At 43.0% G+C, this 17,284-nt stretch overlaps 2 protein-coding genes across 7 annotated transcripts in view; one reads left to right on the top strand and one right to left on the bottom strand.

Annotated features, from left to right (window-relative positions):
* cops4 (COP9 constitutive photomorphogenic homolog subunit 4 (Arabidopsis)) overlaps positions 1–17,284 on the bottom strand; it is a 520,559-nt gene that overhangs the window by 29,620 nt on the left and 473,655 nt on the right. The window lies entirely within an intron of this gene.
* Positions 447–17,284, top strand: part of sec31a (SEC31 homolog A, COPII coat complex component) — a 30,970-nt gene continuing 14,132 nt past the window's right edge. For 5 of the 6 annotated variants that reach the window (XM_050053422.1, XM_050053420.1, XM_050053421.1 and 2 more), the window contains exons 1-19: positions 447–659; positions 1,924–2,003; positions 4,759–4,882; positions 4,984–5,182; positions 5,494–5,589; positions 5,822–5,962; positions 6,069–6,211; positions 7,514–7,613; positions 7,711–7,872; positions 10,179–10,331; positions 10,426–10,656; positions 10,745–10,819; positions 10,927–10,968; positions 13,080–13,643; positions 15,438–15,618; positions 15,721–15,899; positions 15,976–16,102; positions 16,216–16,361; positions 16,900–17,073. In XM_050053422.1, coding sequence (XP_049909379.1) covers positions 1,925–2,003; positions 4,759–4,882; positions 4,984–5,182; positions 5,494–5,589; positions 5,822–5,962; positions 6,069–6,211; positions 7,514–7,613; positions 7,711–7,872; positions 10,179–10,331; positions 10,426–10,656; positions 10,745–10,819; positions 10,927–10,968; positions 13,080–13,643; positions 15,438–15,618; positions 15,721–15,899; positions 15,976–16,102; positions 16,216–16,361; positions 16,900–17,073 — 2,916 coding nt within the window. In that variant the 5' untranslated portion in view covers positions 447–659; position 1,924. Of the gene's footprint in view, positions 660–1,923; positions 2,004–4,758; positions 4,883–4,983; positions 5,183–5,493; positions 5,590–5,821; positions 5,963–6,068; positions 6,212–7,513; positions 7,614–7,710; positions 7,873–10,178; positions 10,332–10,425; positions 10,657–10,744; positions 10,820–10,926; positions 10,969–13,079; positions 13,644–13,756; positions 13,796–15,437; positions 15,619–15,720; positions 15,900–15,975; positions 16,103–16,215; positions 16,362–16,899; positions 17,074–17,284 lie in introns of all 6 variants that reach the window. The other variant, XM_050053423.1, reaches the window with a different exon arrangement.

Raw genomic sequence — 17,284 nt, 5'->3', positions numbered from 1 at the left:
TGGTAGAAAAGAGGTGTGAAACAAGAACAGGACATATTGGTGAGAGGAGGATAATAGGTAAATAATTAAATAAGTAATAAAGGAGTCTATTAATCCCTTTAAATTTAATACAGTATTTGTGAGTCTTTTCCCTGTATATTTAAAAAAGGATGACCGAATCTTTATAAAGTCTCTCATTTTATTTTAACATATTTTTTATAATTTATATTTTATTATTATTTATTGTTATATTGTTTTTAGGAGTAGATTTAGTAGTAAAATATAACGCTAGTTGTTAGCATGCTAGTAGGTGGAGCAGTGTATAATTACCGCTAGCATAGTTAGCATGCTAGCAGGCGTAGCCCCGGACTACGTAAAACTACCGTAGCATAGTTAGCATGCTAGCCGGGTTAGCGGTGTAGCCGTCCCCCGGAAGCTGTTCTTCTTCTTCGTGGCAGGAGGAGGCTGTTGTTTAGTGCCACGTTGATGGAGACCAGTGGGGACGTGGAAATCTGTCTTGAGTCCGTAGCCGGGACCCGGTAGCCTCCTTCTTGTGTTTTTACAGCCGTTAATCCCGAAGCAGAAGCGAAAGGAGGAACTCGTTCCGGCGGAGCAGTGTGTTAGTGTGTGTCACCTATTTTATGTGTGTGTTCATGTGAGAAGGAGCAAAGAAAGGGAAGGTAAGCCGCTTTAGTTGGAGTAATAAGATATGTGTGTGTGTGTGTGTGTGTCTGTAACTGTCTTCACTCTGTTATATTGTGCAGTCAGCTAGCAGGCTACATAACGTAATATCCCCTCTGTGGCTCGAGGACATGCCGTACCATGTTACAGCAGAGCAGGTACAGACAGTGACAACACACTGGAGCCTGTTTTCTGATGTTTGACTTTAATGTCTCTCATTACTGAGGCTCCTCACAGACAGTGTGTGTGTCCATCAGCTGTTAGCTTCATGCTAGCTTCTACTTTATGTCTCCCTGACTTCACCTATGAATGAAGAGCACCGACTGGTTCCCTGCTGTCTTAAAAACTACATGCTATTTGTATTTTCACTGCAGCAACACAGCTTTAACATGCAACACACACATGATGAATAGTGTCAGTGGCTGTAGGCCTCTGTGTGTAACTCTGACTGCTGTGTTTATTACAGTCACTGGGCTGAGAGGTGGACACACACCACACTAAAGTGGGAATAAAACCTGAATTACTTGTTTATAAAGCTGTCACGTGCAGGCTGCACCACTGACTGTGTGCCTCCTGTAACCTTTAAAGGCTCACTTACACCCAGTGACCAGTTTATTAGGTACACCTGGCTCACACTAATGCTTCAGAGAGGTTGATTCAACTGTGCAGCCATTTTGGAGGATGTGTTGCTAGTATTTTGTCCACCCTGCTTATATCAATGAGAGTATGCTAAAAAATAGAAACACCGCTCAATTAATGCAATGCAACAGCCTCCAAAATGAGCATCTAAACACCTCTTTGAACCAGTTTCAACACAAACTGCTTGAGTTTTGCAGGCCTGCTGTATTAACTTTAGCTGCTTCTTGATCTGTGTTGACAAATCCAGTGTCTGTTTTTCAAAATCCGTCTTTGCGTTGCTGTCCTGCCAACGTGGCCCAGCAAGTAAACACTGTCTGGGACACACACATGTCACACTAAACACATATGCTGCAGTCACATTAGCAAGGCATCTTTTCACAGCCTGCATGCACAGCAGGAGCGGTTACATAACATTAATACATACGTCACAGCAACCAGTAACCGAATGTACTGAATGTACATTTGAAAATGAGAGTGTGAAAAGGTGTGAACCTGTCCTTTAACACATCATCTGAATGTAAATAATATGCTCTGTTATCTGAGGTGATTCCTGCAGAGAGCACATGGAGGGAAACATATTAGAGTTTTTGCATGTTCCCTTAAAATGTGAACTTATTGTTCCAGGATGAAACTCAAAGAGATCAACCGCACAGCCATCCAGAGCTGGAGCCCTGCTCAGCACCACCCCATCTACCTAGCAACAGGTATGAGCATGCAGCGAACACCGGCACACCCCTGCTGGTGTTGTGACAGGACATTATATAATTTTTGACTTCATACATTCATACAGCTGTTTAAACTAATCTGAGTCACAGAGCATGCACCTCACCTGTTTGCCTGTTTGATCCTTTGGCAAATGTCAGTAATAGAAAATGCATTTTGTTTAGTTTATTTGGAATTATGAGAGGATGGACAATGAGTGACACTGCAGTGGAAAACACAAAGTCCGAGACTTGTGCTTTTAGATGTAAAGATAGCAAAGATGCAGGAGCCCAGAGCCAAGATAAATTTTACATTTAAATTAAAAATAAGCTTTAAAAAGTTCTTCAGATTTACTTCTACTCACTAACTTAAGAATGAAAGTGATTTATGTAATTAAGTACGACTTAAAGGTCCAGTGTGTCAGATTTAGGAGGATATATTGACAGAAATGGAATACTATATAAGAAGTATGTTTTCTTTTGTGTATAATCACCTGAAAATAAGAATCATTGTGTTTCCGTTATCTTAGAATGAGCCGTTTATATCTACGTATGGAGCAGGTCCTCGTCTACAGAGATCACCATGTTGCACTGCCATGTTTCTACAGTAGCTCTGAAAGGACAAACCAAACATTGACTCTAGATAGGGACATTTGTGTTGTTGCGTCAGTCACTATAGTTAGCAGCCGATCCATGATGAGAGCATCAGAAAAACACTGATTTGTTTGAAGGTGAAACTGCCTGATTCAGTGTTTTTACGGGTTTAAATCACCTGGTCTGTTTGTTTGGAGAGGAGCAGACCTCTGTGGATGATTTCTCTCCCAGTAAAATCTCCTCGACGTCTGAATCACACATAAGGTGATGTTACGTCCCTGCGAGAGGTCTAGGGGAAGGGGGGAGTAACTCGGTGAAGTGGTGGGAATTTTCAAAAAGAGAAAAAGGCAAGCAAAACAAATCGCCAGTTTAAAATACGTTTATTTACAACGAAAACGGGGAAAAAGGACCACCAATGAAAAACGAGCTCTGAAAGGGAACCGGATCGCCTGTAGCAGGGACACACAAAATAAAGAAAGATTAAACACAGCCAACCAGATATCACAGCACTGAGACAAACTCTCACTTATTTACCCACGTTTTATAGACACGCAATTGTCAGAGTCTTCTGGCCCACTGGCACCAGCACTACTCCTCCTCCATTTATTTGTACTCTCGCTGATGAGGAATGATTAGGATTAGCTGCACGCTGAAAAAAAAGCAAGGGGAAAACACAAAACAAAGGTTGCCGAACAGCGCAGGAGAAACACTGATTTGTAACATGAAACTTCTTTACTCAGTGTTTTTACTGGTTTAAATCACCTGGTCTGTTTGTTTTGGAGAGGAAGAGACCTCTGTGGATGATTCAGCTTGTAGTAAAATCCTCCTGAACACTGAAGGAATTCTTGCCTGGAGAAGTTTCAGCTGATTGCAATCTGCAGTCCTCACTGCTAGAGGCCACTATATCCCCTAAATCTTACACACTGGACCTTTAAGATAAACTACAGTACATAACTAGAGGTGAGCACAAACCCCCTGAGGCATGTCTTTGTCTCTAATCTCTAATATTTGGATTTGATTCGAACATCAAATAGGGTGTTACCACTTGTTTCTTTATCAGGGGTGCAAACAACACGTATAAAGGTGCCACTGATTTTGTTTGCACTCACTTTCCATCCGTCTTCATTGTCTCCACTTGTCAAATGTTATTAAACTCTCCTGAATATATGTTTTCTCTGAATTATACCAGCTGCAGAATTTATTTTCTACTTCACTTGTTTTTTTTTTGTTAACTTTAGGCTAATTTCTACAGTAGATATTAAAATACAGACTTTTTTTAGACTTTATTTTCATTATTTTAAGAACAAAAGTAGACAAAACCAATAACAACAGACGGATAACGGCCCTTTATGTCCTTGATAGTCCTTCAAGATCATCAACGTCCTTATGATCCTTGACCTTGATTCCTGGAAATCCAGGGTGTCTCTAAGGAGGGATAAATCCTCCACTCATTCATGAGCCACAGTCCATCCTGTATGTCTCGATGCTGATGGGGACGAAGCAAAATTCCCTAAACAAAATTACTTTAAAGTCAAATAAGATTTCCATTTTTTCCAGTATTTTTTTTTTTTTTACATTTTTTAGTAGCATGACTCAGAGAAAAAGTCAGTTGTTCTTTAACATAAATTACCATAACTATTTCTATCCATTCAGAGACTGTTGGAGACTCTTTACTCCGCCATTTCCTGGTTCTTGCTTTTTTTACAACCTGCTTGTAGTATTTGTAATAAATATCCGTCCTGCTCTGTTTGTCTGGTTGGTTCTTTCCCAAAATACATTACACTAAAGTTAAAATCCAACTCTAAACTCTGTAAATAAAACTGACTTTTTAAACATTATTATTACTCATGTTTTTGCCAGATCATGTGTAAGAGAAAAAGTGAACGGGTTTCTTTAAAAGAATGAACAATATGGCCGACGCAGGGTCTCTGATCATCTCATATCAATCATGTGAAGACTTGCTGCAGTGAGGAGTGTGTGTCCTGATAAATGTGTGTTACTCTTCACACTCTGCCGAGAAAGTTTTAACTCCTTAGTTGACTTTTTAGATCATTGTTATGTGTAATATTTAGAAGCCTGACAAGTAGAAGTCTTTGTGACATGGCAGCATCATGCATTACCTGACACAACAAGCACCAAAGCTTCCTGTGCTCTCTGTGTGCAGGAACATCAGCCCAGCAGCTGGACGCCTCCTTCAGCACCAATGCCTCCCTGGAGTTTTTTGAGCTGGACTTGACGGAGCCGTCTCTGGACATGAAGTCATGCGGCAGCCTCTCCTCCTCTCACAGGTACAGAAAGCTGCCGACAACACCACATGTTGTTGACTCTTTCCCCCCTTTTTAAGTGCAGCTGTTCATCACACACGTTTTGTTCCCCTTCCTTCCAACAGATACCACAAACTGGTGTGGGGTCCCTTTGGGATGGATTCCCAGGGTCACCCGTCTGGGGTCCTGGTCGCAGGAGGGGAGAACGGCAACGTCATCCTGTACGACCCTGCAAAGATCATGGCGGGAGAGACCAACGTGATCATTGCTGAGAGCGACAAACACACGGGGCCTGTGAGAGCGCTCGATGTCAACCCGTTCCAGGTAAGATGCGTTTGACTCCAGTGTCGGTGAATTTAATATCGTATTGAATGGTATTTTTAAACGTAAAATAAAGATCTATCTTTTAATGTGGAGTAACATTACAATTCTTGTTTTCAAGTTTTAACCAGTGGTTTTAATCTTTTATCTCTCCTGTTCATTTTTATTCTGTTTTATTTATTTATTTGCTTTTTTTATTCTATGGAGTTTTAATCATCTTTTTGTGAGTTTGTTCTGTTTTTGTTGGTTTGCTTTTTTTAATATTTTATTGTCTTGTGCAGTTACTGATTTTATTTTTTGTCTCTCTGCTGCAGACGAACCTGGTTGCATCAGGTGGGAATGAGTCTGAAATCTATATCTGGGACATGAATAACTTTGGCTCTCCAATGACACCAGGACCTAAAACTCAGGTATTTATTTTTATTCTATGAACTGAAATTAACATTTGTTTTCTTCTATAATGTGTAAATATAAATGATTCCTTTAAATGAATACTGCGTCATCTCCGCTGTCAAAATTTGAAGTTTCCGTATCATTTTGTCAGATGTCACCACAATCTGTATCTTCTCATGCATGTAAATAACATTTGTATCTTGTACTGATCATATAATGACAAAAAGAGCTTGTGTTTTTGTCCTGAAGCCTCTGGAGGACATCAGCTGTGTGTCGTGGAACAGACAGGTCCAACACATCCTGGCCTCCGCCAGCCCGAGCGGCAGAGCCTCAGTGTGGGACCTCCGCAAGAATGACCTCATTATTAAAGTCAGCGACCACAGCAACAGAGTACGTTCCTCCTGCTGCTCTCAGACGAAGTCTCGGACAAAAGGAAATTGCCACAATCCTTTTGGTGCCGTCGACTCAGCATTTGTGTGCGTGTCTTTGTTTTCAGATGCACTGCTCCGGGCTGGCTTGGAACCCAGAGGTGGCCACTCAGCTGGTCATTTCCTCAGAGGACGACCGGATGCCAGTCATCCAGATGTGGGATTTACGTTTTGCTACCTCTCCTCTCAAGATTTTAGAGAACCACACACGGTAAACACACATTTTCACTTTGGAGCCAAAGTAGCACAAGGCCCCAATCAGACAGAGTGTGTTTTTGTAAGAAATTTCAATGAGAGTGAAGCGTTTTGCTCGCTGCTTTTGGGATGTTGAGCGCCTCACGTTTTCCTGATCTATGGGCCTCATGTTTTTGGAGGAGTGCCCTGAACACCTTGAGTTAAATAACTTCGACTCAGAGCAGAAAAGCGCCCAACATCATCGCCTTTTTTATCCTATAGTCCAATCAGATGACCTGAGAGATGGGCCTTTTGTGGTGTAGTGTACGTGGTTTGTGTGAAGCTAAGTTAGCTCGCTTTGAATGTTGTCCAAAGCAAACTGCAAGACAAATTTTCACCTCAGCTACTTTCCAACATGTTACCAACCATAACTCAGCCCGATGATTCACACAACTCATCCTAAAATAAGCCTTAAACCAACCATCATCAGGGCGGAGCTCCTGGACCAGCTGGTGTGACTCCCTGTGATTCCTCCTCTCTCTGAGGGTCTCATGTGTCCACACAAATCTCTGTTTCCCTGTGTGCTATGTGCGATTTGGGAACAGCCTCTCACCCTCAATCAGAGCTACAACAAGTGTCCTCCACCTGTCCATTTTTGTGCAGATTTCAAGTTACAGATCTGTGAGTTTCCCTCATGGCAAAATAGCAGTTAAGCTGAGGAAAGTTGATTTGATAGTTGTGTAGCAAAGCTTCAAAAAGCACTCTCTCATTTTCTTTGGTTAAATTTGATCATTTTCTTACTCATGAAAAGACCAAAGCCAGCAGTGAATTGATCCTTCCAACGGTCTTCTTCCTCTGTGCCAGCTGAGGAGCTCAGTTGTCGTCCAAAAACTATTACAAACACGTCAATGAGTCACACTGTTGCACATGAACACACACACTGTAGTTTATTTTGACTCAGTCCCACATACTCCGTCCTGCTGCCACAAATACTGGAGCACAAAATGTGGATACATCTGCTGCTGAAAATAGTCCCCAACAGATGCAGGGACTTTTTGTACAAAGACAGTGTCCAGATGTTAAAAGGAAATTATTCAGCCTTGTTTTTGTGATGAAACTCTTTATTTGTGACCTGTTTTAAAAGATTTACATCTTCAGTAGGAACAGTGGTCATGAAGCTGAGAGCCACAGAAAAATGAGGGAGGTCAGAAAGTATTAAGAGACAGACTCACAGATTGTTGTTTTTGGTCTTTTCATCAGATTTGTTAGCAATAAGAAAAGTATATAATAGTGCCAGTGTTATCTCCTAAGACATATCTGTACTGTTGTCTGTATGCAGGGGTATCCTGGCCATCGCCTGGAGCTTGGCTGACCCCGAGCTGCTCCTGAGCTGCGGGAAGGACAACCGGATCCTGTGCTGGAATCCAAACACAGCGGAGGTAAATGTTTACCATACATGTTTTATTAACGTAACCAAAGTACAGAAAAAAATGTTCTGTTTTGTTCCTCTGATTTAAATTAATGATGAATGTTCAGGTGCTGTACGAGTTGCCCACCAGCAGTCAGTGGTGCTTTGACATCCAGTGGTGCCCCAGGAACCCTGCGGTGCTGTCGGCCGCCAGCTTTGATGGACACATCGACATCTATTCCATCATGGGAGGAACGAACCAGGCGCAGAGCCAGAGACACGCTGACCAGGTGAGATTGAATCACCTGAGGCAGAAACATGAGTGTGTGCTGTGAAAGATGCTGCGCTGCGTGATTATTTTCTAGATACACTACAAAACATAGAATATGTAAATCAACAGATTGCAGGCTGCAGTATTGACCGTGTGTGTTTGAGCAACGAGGAGGTGCTCCGACTGTTGTTTTGTCTTTAACGTTCTGTCAGCACAGCGCTGTGTAGGTGGAAATCTGCTGCTTGTGATCGTCTTTTGATGGCCTGCATGTTATTAAGTATCTGAGCAGTTTTATAACGTAGCACAAAGTGACGGGCTGCAGAGCTGAAAGGAAATTAGAGACTTTGTTCTGCAGCAGCTGACGAACATCGGCCATTATTTATACAGCAGCTGGCTGTCTTTGATTATATCAGTTGTTCAGCACAGCTCTGGAGTCAGCTTGTCACCTATCTGTCATAACAGTCATGCAGTGACTGGTCAGGATGTGTTGTTATTTGTGTTTTATAGTACATGTCAATAATTATAGAATGTCCGAACAGCATCAAATTTTTGTTCTTCCTGAACACCCAGTGTAAAAACTTGAAACTCATTTAGTTTGTTTGTTTCATCATTAAAAACAGTCCAGATTTCCGTGACATGATCTTAACATTGTGTAACAAGCTATTTTAGAATTTAATTATTAATTTAATATTTATTAGTGCACGTGCCGACTGTGCATGCAGCCTGTTGCAGTTGCTTCTAATAGTTTCTTTTTTTAAATTTTTTTTTGCCAACTTAGGCTTTCTTTATACTTGTTCTAATTTTCACACTTAAAGCGTCAGCACAGTGACGATATATATTTTATTTTTAATATTTAATATATTTGATTTTATGATTATGAAACTGTCTATGACTTTTTATATTTTTTATATTTTTTTAAGTACTAGTGTTAAACACTGCAGCATTGTTTTTAATGCACATTTTAATTTTTATTTTATAGCTTTATATTTTTACACTTCTATTTCATACTCTTATTCTTACTTCTCATAATGCTCTGTTCTTCACATCAGAGTGACTGCAACAAATCACAATTTCCACTTTGGGGATCAATAAAGTATTTCTGATATATTATATTATATTATATTGTTTCATTTCATTTTATTTTATTTTATCAGTTGATAAATCAGATTCCAGACCAACAAAGCAAAAATGAACTGGTTTTGTGACTTTATTTTTCATAAGAATGCAAATAATTGGGTGCTTGGTGGATAAGTGGGTAGAACAGGCATCCCATATATGAAGGCAATGCCCCCACCCCCCTACGCCCAGAGCATCCTATCCAACAAAGGCACAAAGCCAGAAAAAATAATCTTAAAAAAAGGATGCAAATAATGTTAATAACTCAACCTAGATCACCGCACTAAGTTCAGCATCTTCAAACTGCTGCTGCAACACACAGTAAGGTAGTTAACAGCAAGCGTAACTTAGCAACAGAGATCGTCTGTCTAATCTGTGGTGGATGTGTTGTTGTCAGGTCGTATGAACTCAAAAATGTGGATGTGTGTTTCCAACTTTGAGAAATGTTCAGCTGGTGGTTTGAACTGATCAGCAACAAGATTTTGTACTCATCCATAGTCAGTGTGTTACCTACAGTAGATGTCTGTCGGCACATCCCCAGTTTGGAGAAGCATGCAGGCGTACAACCACAGAAGCTACTAATCTACTGTTGTGGACGAGCAAAACACATTTTAGCCACCTAAAAAAATCAACATCAGTTCAAGTGTACACTACATGTAGAGTATTTTCACTGCTTTACCTTGCCACCAGACAGCTATCATCTGTGCTCTGGTCAAAGTCACCAGACTCCATTGAGAAAAGCCGTAATTTTACCTCCCTGAACACAGGAGCTGCTGGTTTACTGCTGCCTCGATTAGTTAGTTTGTTTGTGAAGTTGTGTGACTTTGGTGAATCTGAAGTAACCCTTTACAACACCAAAGTCACACAATAACACGAATAAACCAACTGATGGAAGCAGCAGTAGACCAGCAGCTCCTGTGTTCAGCAGTGTTAAATCACTGTTTTTCTCAATGGAGTCTGGCTTTGAAGAGAGCGATATAACGGCTCCAGTTCTCTGTCAGAAATCACAGCCTGACAGCAAGGTAAAGCAATGAAAATATGCTAAATATAGCATACACTTCAACTGATATTGATTTTTTTTGGGTGCCTAAAATAGGGTTTGCACTTGTCCACATTATATCAATACATACATACAGCAATACGTTATGATTTCTGGGATCTTAAGCATCGTGCCTTTGTGTCTAACTGGACTCTGGGTGTCTGTCACAGATTAGCAACTCGTTTGGGAACATGGATCCTTTTGGGACGGGACAAACTTTACCCCCACTGCAGCTGCCGCAGACTCCCGCCCCACCAGCTACAGTCAACCCCCTGAAGAAGCCCCCCAAGTGGATCCGCAGGCCTGTCGGAGCCTCGTTTGCTGTGAGTCCTGCTTTTTTGCTTTCCATGATATCCAGGATGGAGCTTGGTTGTTTTCACCAACACTCACATTCTTCTGGCTCCTGTTCACTCCTAGTTTGGTGGGAAGCTGTTATCTTTGGAGAACACAAAGCTGAACCCGCAGCAGCCTCAGCAGCCCACTGCACCCGTTGTACATATCAGCCAGGTTGTCACAGAAACGGCCTTTCTGAAGCGCTCCGATCAGCTGCAGGCCACGCTGAGCGCAGGCAGCTTCGTGGATTTCTGCCAGGAAAAGATCGATGTAGCTGAGAATGAATTTGAAAAGACTCTATGGTCTTTCCTCAAGGTATTAAATCCAGAAACAAATTTGTTTTTCTCTTGGAAAATAATGCTGTCATCATTTAAACTGTTTGTGTGACTGTTTGTGTTTTCAGGCTAATTTTGAAACTGACATCCGCAGCAAGTACCTGGAACTGCTGGGGTACAACAAAGAGGAGCTGGCCTTGAAGGTGAGATGGATTTTCGAGGCTACTGTATCAAACTATAAATATATTTTCTGTTCAATACAAGTGTCTTTCAGTACATCCTGTGATAAATGTGTCATTTTTGTTGTCAGATCTCAGCAGCACTAGAGGAGAAGCCTGCTGAACCTCCGCAGGTACGTTTGTTTAGAGCCACTACTCACATTTAAAGGAACAGTTCAGCATTTTGGGAAATACACTCATTTGCAATCTTGCAGAGAGTTAGATGAGAACGTTGATACCACTCTCATATCTGTCCGTTAAATATGAATCTAGAGTAAGGAGACTGTTAGCTTAGCTTAAAGACCGGAAACAGGTGGAAACAGCTAGCTTGGCTCCTTCCAAAGATTACAAGAACTAGAAATACAGCAGCTGGCTGCAGCAGTGTTGCAACAACAACACTGTCTGTAGCCCCTTTTACACTGCCAGAATTTCGGCGAATGTTGGGTTGTTTTGCCAGCAAGCTGTGAGCATTTAGACACACAGAGCCGGATTGGCGAGTTGATCCGAGGTGCCCAATTTTCCGCCTCGTAGGGTAGACATATTGGCGGAACCCTTTTAGTTTAAACAGACAGAGGCGCCCTTCTGCCACAGGAGGGGCTGTTGATGACTTGTGGGAGGAGCTGTTGATGACGCTGCACGTGCGACCCACTGGAGGTGGATAAACAGGAAACAGCTGATAGCAGGAATTAGCGAGCAGCTAGTAGCAAGAGGGAAACACAAACCTGACAGACACTGTAAAGATGAGCAACTGGGGAGACAAGGAATTGCGCGCCCTCCTTGTCCTCGCAAACGAAGAGGCCATTAACCGTCAGATGACGGGGACGGTGAAGAACGGGCCGACTTACGAGAGAATCGCCGAAGGACTGACCAGCCGCGGCTTCCCTCCCACGTCACTGTTTACGTCACACGCTGAGCTACACGTTTTGTTACTTGCTCACGCCCCCCATTGCCCCGAAAAAGGCACATTCTGTATAAACAAAAGTAGGTAGGCGGCATTTTGCTGCACTCCCCGATTTTGTTTTTATACTGCCAATGCTGAAAAAAGACTGATTGGGCTTTCCTGCAAATTTGCACAACTGCTGTCTAAAAAGGGCTTATGTGTGTGAACGCCACACACGTGTGTGAGCCGCAACAGTTGAGCGAGGTTGCCGTCCCACGGGTAGAGGTAGACGGTTTGGCTTGAGCATCAGAGTGTTGTTGATCTTCTCATCGTCAACTGTCAACAAGAAAATAAATAAGCACATTTCACAGAACGCTGACTCTTTTAACTTTTAGCTATGTATTTCCAAATATTTAAACTCATAAGATCGCCTCCTAATTGACCAAAAAATTACATCATGTAGGTTTCTAAATTGCTGCTCATTTACTCAACATATAGTCCTTGTCTTGTGGTGTTATTTGTTTTTTTCCAATGAAAATTAAACTTTAAAAACAAGGAAAGAAATATAAAAATGCCACTGATAATTTGCAAAGGACACAACAGAAAAATTTCAATATAAAGCTCTGACCATTTTGAATCTACAGCAGGAAAGTAAGAGTGTTTCTGCTGAGTTAATTGCTGCATTACAACACTACACTACACTCGGTTTGTTCCTGCTCACTGTGCCGTTCACATTCTTTCACCGACACTACAACAGAGCTGACCGAACACTGTTGGCAGTAATTAGTGCCACAGTTCTTGGCTCCAGTCTCTGGCGTACATTTGGCAATGAGAAAGTGTTGCAAGTATTTTTAAAGACGGAGCTTAGTCTCAGTGCTAAAAATACCACTTCCCTTTTTTGAAACCACTCAAAGGAAGATTTGCACAGACTTTTGATTTCAGTTTAAAACAGTTTATTCTGTTTCAGGTTTCTGTTTTATTTCCTAAATCTGCTGCACATTTGTGTAGACGTGGATGGGGTCTGTGCACGTCTCCCTCTCCGTGGTGTAAATGTATTGTCTACAAAGTCTGATCTGATGATCTGATTCAGCATTACATATCAAACACATCCTGCCAAAACGTATTAAACTGCTGACAAGACCAGAAAATAGGAGTACACGTACCAATTTGCGGTCCAAAATTTCTCTAGTGCTTGTTTGAGGTGTCAGGAATTAATTTGTTGTTTGAACTCCCTCCAACTAATTGAGTTAGTCACCACATGCACCTCCTCACACACAGGTTCAGCTTCTTGTTCTCCTTTAATTTGCAGTTGAAAATTAAATAACAGTCCCTGACTTTGACTCCATATCTTCCCTCATTGTTCAGGTGGAGGTGCCCGCTCCAGTCACCCTGCAGCCTTTACCAGACCTCAGCTTCTTGCCGCCTGTCGCTGACACTCCAGAAGCAGCATTCGACATGATCGCTGCTGCAGCTGTGCCGCCTGCCGACACTCCCGAGGCAGCATTCGACATGATCGCTGCTGCAGCCAGTGTGCCACCTGCCGACACTCCAGAGGCAGCGTTCGACATGATTTCTGCAGCAGCCACCTTACCACCTGTTGACAATCCCGAGGCAGCCTTCGATATGATTTCTGCAGCAGCCACCTTACCACCTGTTGACAATCCCGAGGCAGCGTTTGACATGATTTCTGCAGCAGCACCCGTGCTACCTGCTGACACTCCCGAGGCTGCGTTCGACATGATTGCTTCAGCAAATCTTCAGCCAGCAGCCACACTTGAACTCGACTCTGCTCCTGACCCTGAGACTGAGGAAGCAGCAGCAGAAGATCCAGATGCAGAGGACGCTCCGACCAGCCAACCAGAAGAAAATGTGGACGAGGTTGTCCCAGAGGAGGAAGCAGAGGAAGAGGAGATCCCCTTGGATGATGAGGTAGGCCTTTATAGGGATTAAAGGGATAGTGCACCCAAAAATGAAAATTCAGCCATTATCTACTCACCCATATGCCGATGGAGGCCCTGGTNGTGGACGAGGTTGTCCCAGAGGAGGAAGCAGAGGAAGAGGAGATCCCCTTGGATGATGAGGTAGGTCTTTATAGGGATAAGGGATAGTGCACCCAAAAATGAAAATTCAGCCATTATCTACTCACCCATATGCCGATGGAGGCCCTGGTGAAGTTTTAGAGTCCTCACATCCCTTGCGGAGATCGGCGGGGGGAGCGGCTAGCACACCTAATGGCAGACGGCGCTCCAGACTAACGTCCAAGAACACAAATTGAATCCACAAAATATCTCCAACATGCTCATCCATAGTGATCCAAGTGTGCTGCANAACAAAGAAATGCTGTTCCTCCTCAATTTCAAAGTCTTCAGACATGTTGGGCTGTCCTTTGCTAAAAGACCGTGACAGTGAGGCTAAAAACAGAGTTCATATGATGTTTTTCGAAACACCTTTTTATGTCGGGGCTTCAGCACACTTGGATCACTATGGATGAGCATGTTGGAGATTTTGTGGATTCAATTTTGTGTTCTTGGACGTTAGTCTGGGGCGCCGTCTGCCATTAGGTGTGCTAGCCGCTCCCCCCGCCGATCTCTGCAAGGGATGTGAGGACTCTAAAACTTCACCAGAGCCTCCGTCGGCATATGGGTGAGTAGATAATGGCTGAATTTTCACTTTTGGGTGCACTATCCCTTTAACTAATAGGTTTTTTTTCTTTAGGGCTGATTCTGATACAGATTATTAATAATCAAAGAGGCACACAACAGATATTTTGAACCAATAGACATTTGCAGTGAACATGAAAGTCCACAATTCCAACACAAATTTTGCTTTAATGCCTTTAAGGATCCACTGTTTAATAAAATGTTGCAAAAGAGACATTGCTCTTTTACCAGCTTCTTGACATGTATTTCATCCTGCCTACTCTCTGTAATTGTACCTCCAAAACACTAGTTGGCAGTGTGGTGTCTATGCCACTTTGTGGAGTTTCTGTGAAGTCAAGTCAAGTTGATTGATTCAACTAACACATATAAAACCTGGCTTAATATCGGAGACAACATTAAACAAATGTGCACAATCGTCTCCATTATAACTCACAAGGTTCACAGACAAAACAATTGTCTTTTGCTTGACAACTTTTACCCACAAATACAACATGCTAACGTTATTAGCACAAGCCCATGACATTTTACATTGCATAAATTAGCCTAGAGGCTAGCAGAGACATGAAACATGACAATCAGCCCGGCCAATAATTGGTCGTTCCTTACACCTCCATCGCTGCACAGTTTCAGTCCAGCTGACAGTAAACACACATGGGTGATTTTACTTATTTAAGGTTGATTGGACCTTTTCTCAGGACTGTGTGGGCATGTACAGGCTGAGTCCATGAGCAGCTACTTGCTTGACTTATTGTGCTAACAGCTCCCTTTAAGACTGAGGTTTATTAGAGCTCACTGAAGCATGTGTGATTAACATGGACGTCTGTCAGTCAGGCAAATACTGTGCTTCATTTGAGCTCAGATGCCTCATTGGTTTCATTTAAGCTCCTCATACATAACAAACAAGTAGGACCAACCATGCAGCATTAGAGCTGTAATCAGATGACGGTAATTTAACTGCCAGAGGGGGGAGTCTGCAGGTTTACGCAAGTCAGTATCCTGCGACACACGAGAGGAGGAGAGGAGTGACGTTAAGACGTGACGGGATGTTTCTCTGGTGTTTCAGGAGACAGTGGCTCCAATGGAGGAGGAGCCCAGTCCTCCTGAGATCTTGGCTCCAGTCGAGGAACCCATCGAGGTTCCAGTTCCAGTTCTAGTTGAGGAGCTCATTGAGGATCTGGCTCCAGCACCAGCTCCTGCTCCGACACCAGCCAGCGCAGACGGAGTCAACCTCAGCATCAGTCAAGGTACGTTTTCAGCTCCTCATGACATGAACCCACAGATGTCACTGAATTACCTGTTTAAAAGAACGTGTGGTTGTAGTTACTGACTAGTTGTCTTCCTGCCAGATGTGGACGGTCTGATCACACAGGCCCTGCTGACTGGAGATTTCGAGGGAGCTGTGGAGCTCTGTCTCCATGACAACCGGATGGCAGACAGCATCATCCTGGCCATCGCCGGAGGGCCCGAGCTCTTAGAGAAAACCCAGAAGAAGTATTTTACGAAAACACACAGCAAGATAACCAAGGTAAGAATGTTTAGTGAGAGTTTTATCAAATGAGAGTTTATTATCGATGATCTAACTTGTGTTTTTTGTCCTGCAGCTGATCAGCGCCGTGGTGATGAAAGACTGGCACGACATCCTGAAGACGTGCGACCTGCAGAACTGGAGGGAGGCTCTGGCTGCTGTAGTGACCTACGCTCAGCCCGAGGAGTTCTCCTCCCTCTGTGGTGAGTTCAAGGACACATGCTGCCTGAACTCAGAGTTTCTATCTTATCAAACTTCCTTGTCTCTCTCAGCTGTGAGTTTGTGCTCTTCTGACTGAACATGTCTTGTTGGTTAGACCTTCTCGGGGGCAGACTGGAGGCAGCAGATGATGCCCAACTGCAAGCCCAGGCCTGTCTGTCTTACATCTGTGCTGGAAACGTGGAGAAACTTGTGTCGTGCTGGACCAGAGCTCAAGACGGACACTGTCCACTCTCCCTTCAGGTGTGTCTCTTTCTTCAAGATGCAAAAAATGATTTAGCTGGACACTTGGGGGCAGCACCTCTGTCCATCTGATGAATTTAAATCCAATATTTAGTCTCTTTTAGCTCTGTTTTTGTCTCCACCAGCTCCTGAGGGAAGTATCTGTCTCTTTAGCTTGTCTCTAAAGGTGTCTGTCTGCTGTTTGGTGCTGAGCAGGTTGTGTACTGTGGGTATTTAGAGCTTTCTCTCTGCAAACAGCTGCCTGCTACGGTAAAAAACAATGCTACGATTCGGTAAATTTGTGGGCCAGACAGCTAAGAGGACAAAAAGCTCTGTCAGAGTTGGTAGAGACCAAAACAGAATAAAAAGCAGAGTGAATATTGAGCTTAAATTTGTCACATGGTTTGAAACACGTCTCCAAATGAAGTCAAAATGGTGGAAACGCAGGAACAGAGGGAAAAAGGAGTTGTCAGATTGTGTGTTTTCAGCTTGCTCTGTTGCTCCCAAAGTAATGCAGCTTGGATCTTTAGTTGTGCTAATGTTTGTTTCCATCCTTCAGGACCTGGTGGAGAAGGTGGTGGTGCTGCGGCGTGCAGTGGAGCAGACCCAGCGCTCTGGTCCCGCTGCTATCGGCGTCCTGCTGGCTGAGAAGATGAGCCAGTATGCCAACCTGCTGGCCTCTCAGGGCAGTCTGTCCACCGCCATCACCTACCTGCCTGACAACACCAACCAGGTGTGTAACACAGCAGGACGGGGCTGCACCAAAATATCCATTACTATGTTTGATTTTAATTTAATTTTTTAATTTTATATACTTTATTAATCCCCAAGGGGAAATTCAATTTTTTCACTCTGTTTGTCAATTGTCAATTGGGTGTTAAGTTTCTAAATTCTTAGACAGGGAAACATCTTTCAGTCAAAAGTGCAGTCAACTATGTAAACAG

The sequence above is a fragment of the Epinephelus moara genome, chromosome 9 (genome assembly GCF_006386435.1).
Source record: "Epinephelus moara isolate mb chromosome 9, YSFRI_EMoa_1.0, whole genome shotgun sequence".
NCBI lineage: Eukaryota > Metazoa > Chordata > Actinopteri > Perciformes > Serranidae > Epinephelus > Epinephelus moara.
This window is presented reverse-complemented; position numbering and strand designations above follow the sequence as displayed.